This window comes from Lacerta agilis, chromosome 18 (genome assembly GCF_009819535.1).
Source record: "Lacerta agilis isolate rLacAgi1 chromosome 18, rLacAgi1.pri, whole genome shotgun sequence".
NCBI lineage: Eukaryota > Metazoa > Chordata > Lepidosauria > Squamata > Lacertidae > Lacerta > Lacerta agilis.
Window position 1 is genome coordinate 2224917 of NC_046329.1, and position 13478 is coordinate 2238394.

The window sequence follows — 13478 nt, forward strand, 5'->3', positions numbered from 1 at the left end:
ATGGTGAGCGAAGGAGGGTGATGTCAGAGGTGGGAGGAGGGTGAAGGCAATGGTGAGCGAAGGAGGGTGATGTCAGCGGTGGGAGGAGGGTGAAGTAATGATGGGGAAGGAGAACAGGGAACAACCCGGGCAAGGAGAGGCGAGCTCAACGGCGGGAGGAGGCAAAGCTTGCTCCGGCCTGGTACCCTAGCCGCTGCCACTGAGCCTGCCTCTCTACCGACAGCCACACTCCTCGGCCACCATGTCAGGGTAGGCCTTCACCTTCATGCCTTGGTCGTTGGTGAAGGTGACGATGATGCTCCTCGAGTACCTGACAGGGATGCAGCAGGGGGCTCTCTCGAGGGGCAGCCCCTGCTCCTGGACCCGCAGCAGGAAGAGCGTGTGCGAGTAGTAGTCAGGGACGCGGGACGACAGCGGGAAGCGGCAGGGCCCGGCGCAGTTGTTGGCGTCGTACCATTCGGGGAAGATGATATACCCTGTGGACACCAGCTCGATCCTCAGCTTGCGCAGTCGGCAGTAGTCGTCGCGCTCCTGGGTGCTGCGGTTGGCGCGGGGGGCCGCCTTCCGGGACCCCCGCCAGCGGGCGCGCAGGGCCTGCAAGGCTTTGAGAAGGAGCAGGCTGTGGATCTTCCGCCGCCCACGAGAGCCGTCTGCGGACTCCTCGGGATCGCCGCCACCGGGGACCCCGGGAGGGTAGTAGCAGAAGGCCAGGAGGCCGTGGAAGAGGGTCTCATGATCCCGGAAAGACGGGGAGGCCGCCAGCTCACCGAATCACTTCCCGCATTTTCTGCAGCAGTTGACGGAGCAGTTTCCCTTCCAGCGCCCAGTGCGCCAAGTGGCTCTCCATCAAGGCCTGGCTGTTTTCAGGGAACAAGACCACCAGGGGGTCTTCGGACTGGACCAGCCGCTCCAACGCCACCTTCTCGGAGAGGTTGAGCACCCGGTGAGGGAGGGCTTCCATGGTGTCAAAGTTCAGCCGCAGCTGCGGCCCGGGGGCCGGCGGTGGCTCTCCGGAAGGGCTCAGGACCCTGTTGACGAACTGGGAGAGAGCGGCGAGGAAACGGCCGGTGCTCGAGGGTGCTGGGTGGGCGGAGGTGGCGTTCGCCTGGGCGGGCTGCACATCGGCCGTGGCCAACGTCGGGGATCCACTGCGGAGACAAGAACGTCAGAAGGGCATCTGCATCAGGCCAATGGCCTCACAGTGGCCAAATATGTCATAGAACCTAGGGATCCAGATAGACTGCCTCTGGACCTGGAGGTTCCATAAGGACAATTCTGCTGGATCAGGCCAAGCTGGATCGGCAGTGGCCAAAGCAGGTGCCCCAAAAGGAAACCAGCCAACCTGAGCAACTCCTGCCGTTCCCATGCACTTGAATGTGTATCATGTGCGCAGCCAGAGAAAGGAGGGAGAGAAATGCTGGTTTTCAAGGGAAGGAGATCAGCCAAGGTCTCCTGAGCATGGACAGAGTGCCCTCCCTTTTGAGCAAACCAAGCACAGCCCTCAGCTGGGAGGAAAGGGGTCCTCACCTGTGGTTCAGGTAAGTGACCATGTCCAACTTGCCGTCGTCGGCGAGGGAAAGATGAGGAGGGAAGAATGATTGAGCGACTCGTGGTCTCAGCCTGGCCAGGAGCAACACAGCCGGAGTCATGCGGGTGAAGCATTTTGGGTCGAACACCAAACAGGGAGGTTTGGGTTTCGTGTTGGGAGAGGCCGGTGCCTGCAAGGAGGCAAAGAGGAGGAGGAGGAGGAAAAGGTTTGCTTCCTGCAGAGTAGAGCAAATGGAAGGTCTCTCTCGGGTGTAGCTAATAAGACCCCTCCCACAATTCCTGAAAAGACAGCTGCTGCTGCTATTATTGTTGTTGTTTTGTGCGCTATTATTTAATATTATCAAATGAGAGGCAGTGTGGTGTAGTGGTTAGCAGCACAAGACTTGGAAGACCAGGTTCGAATCCCCCCCTCAGCCACATGCAGCTCAGTGGGAGGGACCTGGGGGGGCAGCCACTGCCTCTCTGCTTCTCCTACCTCACAGGGTTGTTGTGGTGGGGAGGATTAAATCGTAGAATTGTAGAATTGGGACCCCCAGAGCTGGGCAGGGCCAGAGGCAAAAGTGGACTGAGCATAAATGCAACTTCCACCTTTGTAGAATCAAAAACTGTAGGTTGGAAGGGACCCCAGAGGGTCATCTAGTCCAACCCCCCGCAATGCAGGAATCTCGGCTAAAGCATCCGTGACGGAGGGCCACCCAACCTCTGCTTAAAAACCTCCAAGGAAGGACAGAGTAGACCAATTCTATTATTCTTTGAAAATAAACAATGTCAAATAAAGTAATAGGAAATAATCCGTTAGAATATAATAAAGGTAAAGGGACCACTGACCGTTAGGTCCAGTCGTGTCCGACTCTGGGGTTGCGGCGCTCATCTCGCTTTATTGGCCGAGGGAGCCAATGTACAGCTTCCGGGCCATGTAGCCAACATGACTAAGCCGCTTCTGGCGAACCAGAGCAGCGCACGGAAACGCCGTTTACCTTCCCGCCAGAGCGGTACCTATTTATCTACTTGCACTTTGACGTGCTTTTGAACCTGCTAGGTTGGCAGGAGCAGGGACCGAACAATGGGAGCTCACCCCATTGCAGGGATTCGAACCGCTGACCTTCTGATCGGCAAGCCCTAGGCTCTGTGGTTTAGACCACAGCGCCACCCGCATCCCTTAGAATATAACAGTACACAGTAAAATCAAACATCGGCAAAAAATAATTAAACAGAACTTCACCCTTAAGGATCACATTAAAACAATTTCCGAACTATAATAAAATCAACAGCGAGTCACGGTGCACAGAATAGTGCAATGCAAACTGGGAAGCAAAGGCATGAAACTTATCAAGTTATTTTTTTAAAAAAGCATATCCCTGAACTCCTCTTCTTGTAAGGTCAAGAGGCTTTACTCCCGTGTAAGGATTGCAACGTGGTGAGGATTGGGATTGGGCCCTTGTGATCTTAGATACAGATGATGTCAAAGCATGTTATGCTTTTTAAAGGATTTATTTCGATGAACTTTTTATACAAGAATGGAGGCCTCTTTTTTTGGACTATTTGGAAAAGCACTAAAAGCAAGCGAAACCGCAGGAGATCCGAGAGAGGAGCAGCGGAAGGAAAATGATAAAGTAATTGCATTACAGGGATTTTTGTAACAGATGAGAGTTGGATGTGTAATGCAAAACAAAAAACATTGTGGAGCTGGAAGTGAAAAGCCAATACATTAATTGCATTTGAAGTTAATTTGGAAAAATTTGGAAATTCAATAAATATATATATATATATATATTGGGAAGGGAATTCATTTTGTATTACTTGCATGCTATGGAAGGTGCAATTCTGAGCTCAGGATGAAAGCCCCCCCCCACCCCACCCCAAATATTTGGCTTGCATGTAAAATGTTTGTTTCTATTTTAATTTATGCAATAGGGGTCATACCATTGCTGCTCTGGCGCCTGATTGCCAAGGAAACCTCAAAGCTGAGCTGCCCCAGTGAATGTCTGCCTGACATCGCCGACCCCTGAAGGACAAGGTACCGGGTTCTTCTGGAGAGACAGACGACCTGTGGGGCGGAAATGAGACAGCATCCAATATTTCTCTGTAAAAAAGCTTTACAGAGAATAATTAAAATTGCCCAGAATGTTATTGGGCTCCAACTACCAACCCTGGACGAGATCTTCACGTCTCGCTGTTTGAAGAAGTCACACAACATCCTGAGAGATCCCACCCATCCTGCTCACAACCTTTTTGAACTGTTGCCTTCGGGCAGAAGATACAGGATAATGAAAACTCGAACCACACGCCTTCTGAATAGTTTCTATCCAAGAGCTTTGATTGCACTTAATAATGATCTCAGGGTCAGTAGTAGGTAATAGTAAGCAGTGAGTAGTAAGGAATGAGACAGGCTTTTAGGTTATGCTATGCTTTTAATAGGTTATGTTATACTCTGGATTATGTTATGTTTTAATAGATGATGTTTTAATAAGGATGAGAGTGTTGGAGATATGTGCAAATGTGTATGGTAAATCCGGTCTTTGGGAGTTTGATTTTCGTTGTTGTGTATACTGTGTATATACGGACAATGACAATAAATAAATCTATCTATTTGCAAAAATGGCTGAAGGCAGCAGCACCCCAGGCACTTAGCATCACCTCCGCTAGGCAGAAGTTCAGTGGGTGACGTCTCTCTGCCAATGGCTTCCTCTAGAATTCCGGGTTGCCCAAACTTGGGTCTCCAGCTGTATTGGGACTACAACTCCCATCATCCCTAGCTAGCAGGACCAGCAGTCAGGGATGATGGGACTTGTAGTCTCAATACAGCTGGAGACCTGAGTTTGGGCAACGCTGCGGATGACAGGGAAAGGCCTTACCAGTTGGATTTCCGCAGGGCTGTGCTTGCAGAGCGACTAAGTAACAACAATAATAACTGAAAGTCATGCCCTCATTTATGTTTCTTAAAAGTATCAGTTTAAGAAAAACAGGGCCCAGGAATCTATTTAGGTCAGCTGGATGGCCTGCACTCCAGCACCTTATGCTCACTGGTAGCGTGGTCCTGGACATGGAGGCTCTATTTCATTCACTCACTCAGCTTTTATTGGCACAATTCAGACAATAAAATCGTAAGCGAGAGAGAGAGAGAGAAACCATGCATAAAACATTGGTGATCAAGATCTATTAAACACGTGAAACGTAAAAAAGAATCGGTAGCCACCATTAAGTAGTTTCAAATTTCACTTTAAAAATCACGGCTAAATATTTTGAAACAATCTTAGTTGATCTGGGTATACCATCCCTCATCAGATATCGGATTCCAAATTATTTGCAAGTACTGTAGATACTTGAAGCTTCAAAAGAGTTGCCAGTAGGTCTCTCCTAAGGGTGTCGAAAAGAGGGAAGTCAAAAATCATTGTTGTTGTCGTTCAGTCGTGTCCGACTCTTCGTGACCCCATCGACCACAGCATGCCAGGCACGCCTATCCTTCACTGCCTCTTGCAGTTTGGCCAAACATACAGTATATCATATCTGGCATAGTCAAAACAAAATCGAAAATTCTTTCTAGTAGCACCTTAGAGACCAACTGAGTTTGTTCCTGGTATGAGCTTTCGTGTGCATGCACACTTCTTCAGATATCTGAAGAAGTGTGCATGCACACGAAAGCTCATACCAGGAACAAACTCAGTTGGTCTCCAAGGTGCTACTAGAAAGAATTTTCGATTTTGTTTTGACTATGGCAGACCAACACGGCTACCCACCTATATCTGGCATATTCATTCCACAAGAATCATAGAATCCTAGAGTTGGAAGAGACCCCAAGGGCCATCCAGTCCAACCCCCTGCCAAGCAGGAAACACCATCAAAGCATTCCTGACAGATGGCTGTCAAGCCTCCGCTTCAAGACCTCCAAAGAAGGAGACTCAAAGCAAAGTCTATTCTGGAAGGGGATTTTCTGAAACCTTCCAGGCAGTACAAAGGAGGGGAATGCATTTGAACAGGCTAGCGTAATAACTGCGATGCAAAGGGGGTATCTAAATTAAAAAATAGTTGGGTTCTATTTCCCTGAAACGGCAGCTGGCGGACGATCTCTCTCCATGAAATGGGCATGTCGCTTTAGGACTGGGAAGACCCCCGGGTTCAAATCCCATCGATGCTCACCTGGTGACCTTGGGCCTTGCCTACCTCACAGGGTTGTTGTGCTGCGAGGATAAAGTCCGAGGGGAGCTCTATACGTCTCACCCAGAGCTCTCCAAAGGAAAAGAGGGGCATCCAGAGCCAGGAATGAAATAATCGTCCCTCCAACAATTCCCCCCCCCCAATCCACGTTTGCATACCTGTTTAGGATGGAGACCATCCCCTGCCACCAGGAATTTCTCTGGGGTCCCAACACCCCCCGATTCCTTTACGCCTTGGTAAAATATCAGCAGGGCCAGCTGCAGGGACCTCAGAAAGCCCCCGGCATGCTCCTGGAAGGTCAGCTGGAAGAGGAGTTTCGTTTCAGCCTCCCATTTCACTGCAGGAAGGAAACCGGAGAATCAGGCAGAGGCCTTTTTCATCCTGGGACAAGGGAGACCCCCCCCCCCAAACTCCAGCTTAAATAGTAAACGCAGCTCCGGGTGGAGGGGGGGGACACACCCAAAAATCTTACACTGCGCACTTGGTATCACTCGCTCTGCATTATGAGAAAACCATGCATCCTTTGAGATCTCAATGAGGACTAGCACCTCCAGAAACTAACGGTTCTCTCCACTTCATATAATTATAAAATGAAATAATAAAAACCTTGCCTGCCTGCCTGCATTTTTAAAAAGCAACAGGCAATCCAATTCACACTGCCTTGGCAGTACACCCACCCACCCAACACCCATGTCAAACCCTGGTGCCATCCCAAGACTAAGCTCCGGCCGAGAAGTACCGCACATCCAAAGAACCAGCCAGCATGTGTTGTAGAGGGGACTTATTCGGCTCTTTGCATTATGGCAAGTTGTGTGTTTTTCTGGCGAAATTGCCATTGTTGGTATTGAACAGAGGCGACCGGGGGCGGGGCGGGGAGATACCGTGAGTACTGCAATAAAAGGTTGCAGTGCATGCAGCACTTTCTGCCCAGTATCCTCTGTTCTTCAATATATTCTGTTCTTTTCAGGGAACTGAATAGATTCTATTCTTCTCCCGTCAAATTCCCACCGCTGGCCCTGAACTGAGGCATACAGAGAGAAGGAGATAGCATGAGACCTGTAGCATGAGACCTTGCCGGGGGGGGCAGGATTCCTGGGGCACTTTAAATTTGAAGGGTTTCTGCAATATTTGGGGTTCATCCCAAGCCCGTCAACACTTTCCCCCTTGTGCATTGGGGGGGGTTCTGTTTTGGCTGCATAGATCACTATTTCCTCTTTGCATATACTAGAAATCAGAAAATCTCATAACTAGATCCCACCATTGCAGAAACCAGCTGGGAGGAGGGGTGTGTGGGGGGGGGTGAGACTAGAATAATCTAGCGCAGCCTCTCATTGGCTCTTTGGGGTCGCTGCTTCCTGCCTCGCCAGTCCCCAATGGGCACCAGCCAGCAGTGGCGCTGGCCTTGCCTGAGTGACTCATGTCCTAGTTGAACCCGAGCTAGACTACTGCAACACACTCGGGAATGGGGCTGCCCTTGGACACGGCCTGGAAACTTTGCATAGGGACAGAGCACTGGCAGGGATCAGAGATGGTGCCACCAATACCGTAATAAAGGGACAAGGCGCTTGCAAAGCTGTGAGAAAGGGAAGAGGGATCTTAAACTGGGAGACTAAATCCGGAAGTTATCTTGATGCCTGGGTGTCAAGAGCTCCTGCTTATAATCCACACCGACGGGGCCAAATAAGAACATCAGAAGAGCACAGCGGCAGGATCAGGGCAATGGCCCACCTAGTCCAGCATCCTGTTCTCACAGCAGCCAAATACCCTTAAGAACCCAGGGATCTCGATAGACTGCCTCTGGACTGGGAGGTTCCATAGAAACACAAGAGCCTGGCTGCTGGTTCAGCATCCTGTCCAGCCCGATGCCTCTTCTGGGAAACTGGATTCATGCATCAGAGCAACACTCTCCCCTCCTGTTGTTTGCAGCAACTGATATTCCTGCATTGCAGGGGGTTGGACTAGATGACCCTTGGGCCCCTTCCAACGATTCTATGATATTCAGAAACTGCCTCCAGTCATAGAGAAAATCTATAACACTCCAAACTTGTCCGAATCCTTCTCAAAGCCATCTGAGCCAACTAGGAAACCTGTCCTGGACCTTCCAACCTTCAGTTTCACTGGGATTCCCGTAGTTCTAGTGTTCGGGAGGGAAACTTTTCAACATCCCACTTTTCCGAGGTCATGGATCATTTTATCTATCATGTTGCCTCTTCCTCTAAACAAAAAAGCCCCAAACGCGGATCCTAGGAAACTTGCTACATCCCCTTGACCATTTGGGCTGCCCTCTTTTGAACCTTTTCCAACTCCATTTTGAGGCAAGGCACCCAGAACCATTCACCGCGTTCCAAAGGTGGCCGCACAGTCAATTTGCAGAACGGCACCATGACCCTGGCAGTTTTATTTTCAATCCCTTTCCCAATGATCTGAAGTGTGGAAACAAATTGGCGCTCACAAATTTAAGAGCTCTCACGCAAAGGGACACCTACCTTCTTCCAGGTGCAGCCACAGAAGCCTGTTTTCGCCCGGGTCATCCAGGTGAGCGCCGACCCGCTGCAGAGAGGCCAGGAGACCCCGGGGCACATCTGTGGGGCAGACCCCAAACGCCTCCAAATCCTCCTCGCTCCAGATTGACCCGCTCAGCGCCTTCAGGAACCTGCTGTCGTAGCTGGTGAGGAGACCCACAACCTCCAGAGGACGGCGGCTCCATTCCCCATCCCGGTGCACCTTCACCCTACAAAACGGCCCCTCGGGGTCTCCGCGGGGCCTCGACCGAAAGCGAGCCCTGTGGGGCCACAGACCTAAGGGCCCGTCCCATTCTGCATCCGTCGGAGATAGTGCCTGCACCGTCATCCTGGGGTCTCCAAAGTCCGACATGCCCAGGACTTCTCCTCTTCTGGAGGATTGGGCCCCACAGATTCCCTGGAGCTTGGAAGCTCAGGCCCTTCTCCTGCTAGAATCTCCTTCCCAGGTGCAGGGATAGACTTGATCATCAGCAGGAGGCTCAGGACGACTCCTCTGAGAAAGGGGTGCATGGTTTGTCTCGAGGTGCTTCTAGGAAAGCCGTCGGAGACCAGCAGCGAATGGAGACATCCTTTGAAAGAGGGGGTGGGGGAAGCGTCCAGAGAGAGACAGAAAGAAACGGCAGGCGAAGAGGTGTCTCGAATTCTCTCCTTTCAACCCGGCTGTCCTTGAATCAACAATGCACAGTGTTCTTCCCTGGAGAGATTCTTGGAGGAGGAGGAGGAGGAGGAGAAGGTTGGCTCAAAGAAATCCTTCTCTGTTCTATTTTCAGCTGCTGGTTATCTCCAAAGTCCGGACGCTTTCACAGAGAACTCAAGCCACCCAGATGGTTGCAACCTTGACTTAGCAATCTTCTTTATCCCTGCAGCCCCAAACCGGAGGAAAACAAGCAAGACGGGTTTTCCCCCCCCTCCCACCCCGAGAAACGGTCCCAAGATGGACATGTCTGTCTAAGGACGTCCGGAGGGCCCAAAAGGCTGGACCAACCAGGGGAAATTAGAAGAATAAGTTCCCCAGCCACTCTGGGCTGCTTCCAACAGAATATTTAAAACACAATAAAACATCAAAATTTTAAAACTTCCCGATACAGGGCTGCTTTCAGATGTCTTCTAAAAATCAGATAGTGTTTATCTCCTTGACATCTGACGGGAGGGGGTTCCACAGGGCGGGTGCCACTACCGAGAAGGCCCTCTGCCTGGTTCCCTGTATCCTCGCATCTCACAGTGAGGGAACAGCCAGAAGGCCCTCGGAGCTGGATCTCATGTTATGATCTCCAACATAATATCACGATGGGCAGTGGTACCTGCTCACCGATAAACCTTGGCTTAACACCATCACTGAAACTACCATCTTACTTAACTACTCTATCCGTTGCGACATACAGGTATGCCTTCATAAAGGCCAGATTCAATGCTTTCCCGTCAAACGTCATGGGTAACAGACTCTCCAACGGCCAGATTTCACTTCTATGCGACTGTGATAGTGGTTCTACAGAATCCTTGAATCATATAATCTTTTGTTGTCCATTACATCAGGCTGCTCGGACCAGGTTTCTGTCTCCATTTTTATTGCGAACTGCGGGTGAAACTAAGGAAGCCCAATTAATATACTTACTGAACGATGAAGAGTCAAGCAGATCCCTTACGGTCTGAATGTTTTATTTCAAAAGAAGAGAAATGGATCACTTTATGATTTTGATAGCTCAGCTAAACCAAATAACCATTAATGGGAACCAGAACTTAGCTGTAAAATTATATTTTATTTGATAGAGTCTAAATTAAGTTTTAGATGGACGAATGAATTTTATTGAATACAACTGTCTTATCCAACTGGAAATTTTGTATATATATAGAGGCTGTTTTAAATTGGAAAACTGTTTAAATTGTATCGGTTCAAATTTTACATGATGTTGTTGTTATCGTTGTTTTGATATGGACCAATGTTGTAATAAAATTACTACTCACAGTGAGGGAACCACCAGAAGGCCCTCAGAGCTGGACCTCAAGTGTCTGTGCTGAACAATGTGAGCGGAGATGCTCCTTCAGGTATACAGGACCAAGGCTGTTTAGGGCTTTCAAGCTCAGCACCAAGACTTTGAATTGTGCTTGGAAACATACTGGGAGCCAGTGTAAATCCTTTAGGACCGGTGTTATATGGTCTCGGCAGCCACTCCCCGTCACCAGTCTAGCTGCCTCATTCTGAATTAATTGTACGGTAGTTTCTGAGTCACCTTCCAGGGTAGCCCCACGTAGAGCGCATTGCAGTAGTCCAAGCGGGAGATAACCAGAGCATGGACCACTCTGGCGCGACAGGGAGGGTCTCAGATGGAGCTGCCAGACAGCCACCCTGGATGCAGCATTGACCTGCACCTCCATGGACAGCGCTGAGTCCAAAATGACCTGCACACCTGGTCCTTCAGGGACACAATTACCCCACTCAGGACCAGGGAGTCCCCCAAACCCACCCACTCCTTGTCCCCCAGGAAAAGCACTTGTGTCTTGTCGGGATTCAACGTCAATCTGTTAGCTGCTATCCACCTAATGGGCGATGCCACGATGTAATTATTTTTTTTTGCCAATTATATTTATTAAGTTTTCTGATTATAACAATCACAGCAAATATTCCAATTTTACATATGAATATTGAATAATCCAATAAGTCCAAATAAAGTGCCAAATTATTAATTTTTATACGACTTCCCATGCTTCAAACTTTCAGGAGTCTTAATCAACGTCGAATTTCCGTTGCCTTCCATAGTCCTCCAATGTGGTGTAGTGGTTAAGAGCGGTGGACTTGTAATCTGGTGAACCGGGTTCGCGTCTCCGCTCCTCCACATGCAGCTGCTGGGTGACCTTGGGCTAGTCACACTTCTCTGAAGTCTCTCAAGCCCACTCACCTCACAGAGTGTTTGTACAGTGTTTACCAGCTGGCTCCTCTGTGGGGCGGATCCGTGGAACTCACTGGCTCTGCTTGCTGGCTCCTACGTCACACTTGTGTTTTACACGAGGACTTTTGCTAGCACTGTTGAAGGACTTCTTTTTGCCTTGCTGCTTCTCCTAGTGTCTTCAAAAGCAGCCAGAAGGAGACAGTAACATTTCCACATCTGACGATGGAAGACCCACCCCAAATGTCCTTTCTCCTTAGCGAAAAGTGGAGAAGCCAGTTAGGACTGTATATCCTGTACCTGGAGAGAAATAAAAAGAGCATCTAGCATCAAGGTGAGCTAAGCAAAGAAGCTAAAGAACATCTGGCGCACAAGCATGCAGTCCACAACAACCCTAGTTATTCTCAGCCCTTATATACCAGGTGCATTTTGTAACTCCCATTTGCTGGTAGAAATCTCACAATACCCCTTGCCCACCAAACACTGTGTCACAGTCCTGTGTCACCCAAGCAACCCATTTCCTTTTCTTCAACTTCCGAGTGCCCCAAATGCCATCCATCCCAGTTCCCACTTCTCAATTTCCAGCATCTTCTGTTCTATTCCAGCCAAAAATATAGCCACCTTGTCTCATAGCTGTGTCCTGGGGCCTCCATCTGCCTCTGCCTTCTAAGCACCCCAGTACGCCACTGACCCCAGGCACTTTGGCCATATGTGTGACTTTTCTCTGAAATGCTAGCAGGTCCATGTACAGGGCCGGCTAGAAAGGCACATCTGTGGAGCTTCAATGCATGGATGAGACATGGGTGTGGAGAGGAAAGGTTTGGATTAACTCTAGGCACCAGGGAACATTTTGGGTCAAGTGGGATGGGCTTCACTCGAACCAGTGTGGAACCAGACTGCTGGCACTTAAAATTAAAAGGTGGCAGAGCAATTTTTTGCAGGGAAAGCCAAAAGAAACTAAGGAGGATCTGGTTCGGAACATATCTCCCATTCTCCCGTAATAAAGATGAAGGTGAGAAAAGATCCATGATGATTTAAATAGGGGAGGGGTAATGAGGCATCGAGAGTGCAGGGGCACTGATAGCAATTCAGAGAGGCCAAAGCTCCTTGGGCTAAAATGCTCGCACCCAAAGCATTTGGAGACGGACATGGAAATATGTGTTTATATGCTATGTGAGAAACCTCCAAGCCAAGATGGGCCAGCTGACATGTTTACAGGCAGCCTGGAGGAAACAGCCTGGTGTAATGAGAACCAGCTAGACCTGGTGGACTGCTCTAGAATTAGCATCGAGGCAAAAACTGCTACCAAGATGAGCACCAAGATCCCACCAACACACACACTGTTTCTGGGCACCATTCAAGATACAGATTTTGTTTGGGGCTTTAAAAGTCTGAAGTGTATCAGAGGATCTTGAAGGGCTGCCCTCCCCTAGGAAGCTGCCAGTTCATTGAGATCTGTTGCCACTTGAACCCGATGCCTCTACCAGAGCCAATTGAGTGGGGGGCACCCGGGGACAAGGCCTTTCCTGGAGAGAAAGCGGACTGTGGGACACTCTCGTCAGGAATATTTGCCTGGCACCTGTTCTTCTGACCTTAGGGACCTGATAAAGACTGTGTTTCATGAGCATCATCATTTTCAAAAGCACCTCAATCTGTCATTATTGTTCCAGTTACAGGTAGGTAGCCGTGTTGGTCTGCCATAGTCAAAACAAAATAAAAAATAAAAAATTCCTTCCAGTAGCACCTTAGAGACCATCTAGTTGGTCTCTAAGGCGCTACGGGAAGGAATTTTTTTATTTTTTATTTTGTTTTGTTGTTGTGGTTTGCTTGTTTCTTCTGAAGAAAGTGTTTTATAGTGTTGTTTATAAGAATGCGTTCTAAATTGATTCTAAGCTGCCTTGAGAAATCTTTGTGCAAAGACAGGAGAATAATTATAAATAATAATAATAAAAATTAAGCTCAGTTTAAGAAAACTTTGGCCAGGGCACTTGTGGCAACTGCCTTTGAAAGGTGCTCTTTGCGTTTGTAAGCCAGAGAGTTTGCTTTATGCACCGCAATTGCCACTGCCAAACTCCTCCTTTGTTAGTAAGGGACCAAAGGGCACATGATTGCATCAGTATTGATGGCATGGAACATTATTTGCCAGAAAATGAAAATGTCCAAAATCAAGATGTGCCTAAGACTGTACTGGGGTGGGGAGCTGCTATTGAGCACCCTCAAATCCTCCAGATGAAATGCCATGGGTCAGTATCTAATCGTAAAAGAAGTTGGAGTTCTTATTGCCAAATACACTAAAAAGAATCCAAATAAGAACTCTGGCCAAAAGTTTTAACCAAACAACATACGTTTACTCGTAAGTAAATCCAAATGT

The 13478-nt window shown here is 48.9% G+C and overlaps 1 protein-coding gene across 1 annotated transcript; it reads right to left on the minus strand.

Moving 5' to 3' along the window:
* Positions 1–209: 209 nt before the first annotated feature.
* AMH (anti-Mullerian hormone) lies at positions 210–8577 on the minus strand. The gene is given in 8 exon segments (XM_033136873.1): positions 210–765; positions 767–1148; positions 1528–1673; positions 1675–1718; positions 3472–3595; positions 5862–6040; positions 7248–7276; positions 8174–8577. Coding segments are annotated over 8 exon segments (1860 nt in total). The 3' UTR covers positions 210–213.
* Between the last annotated feature and the right edge of the window lie 4901 nt (positions 8578–13478).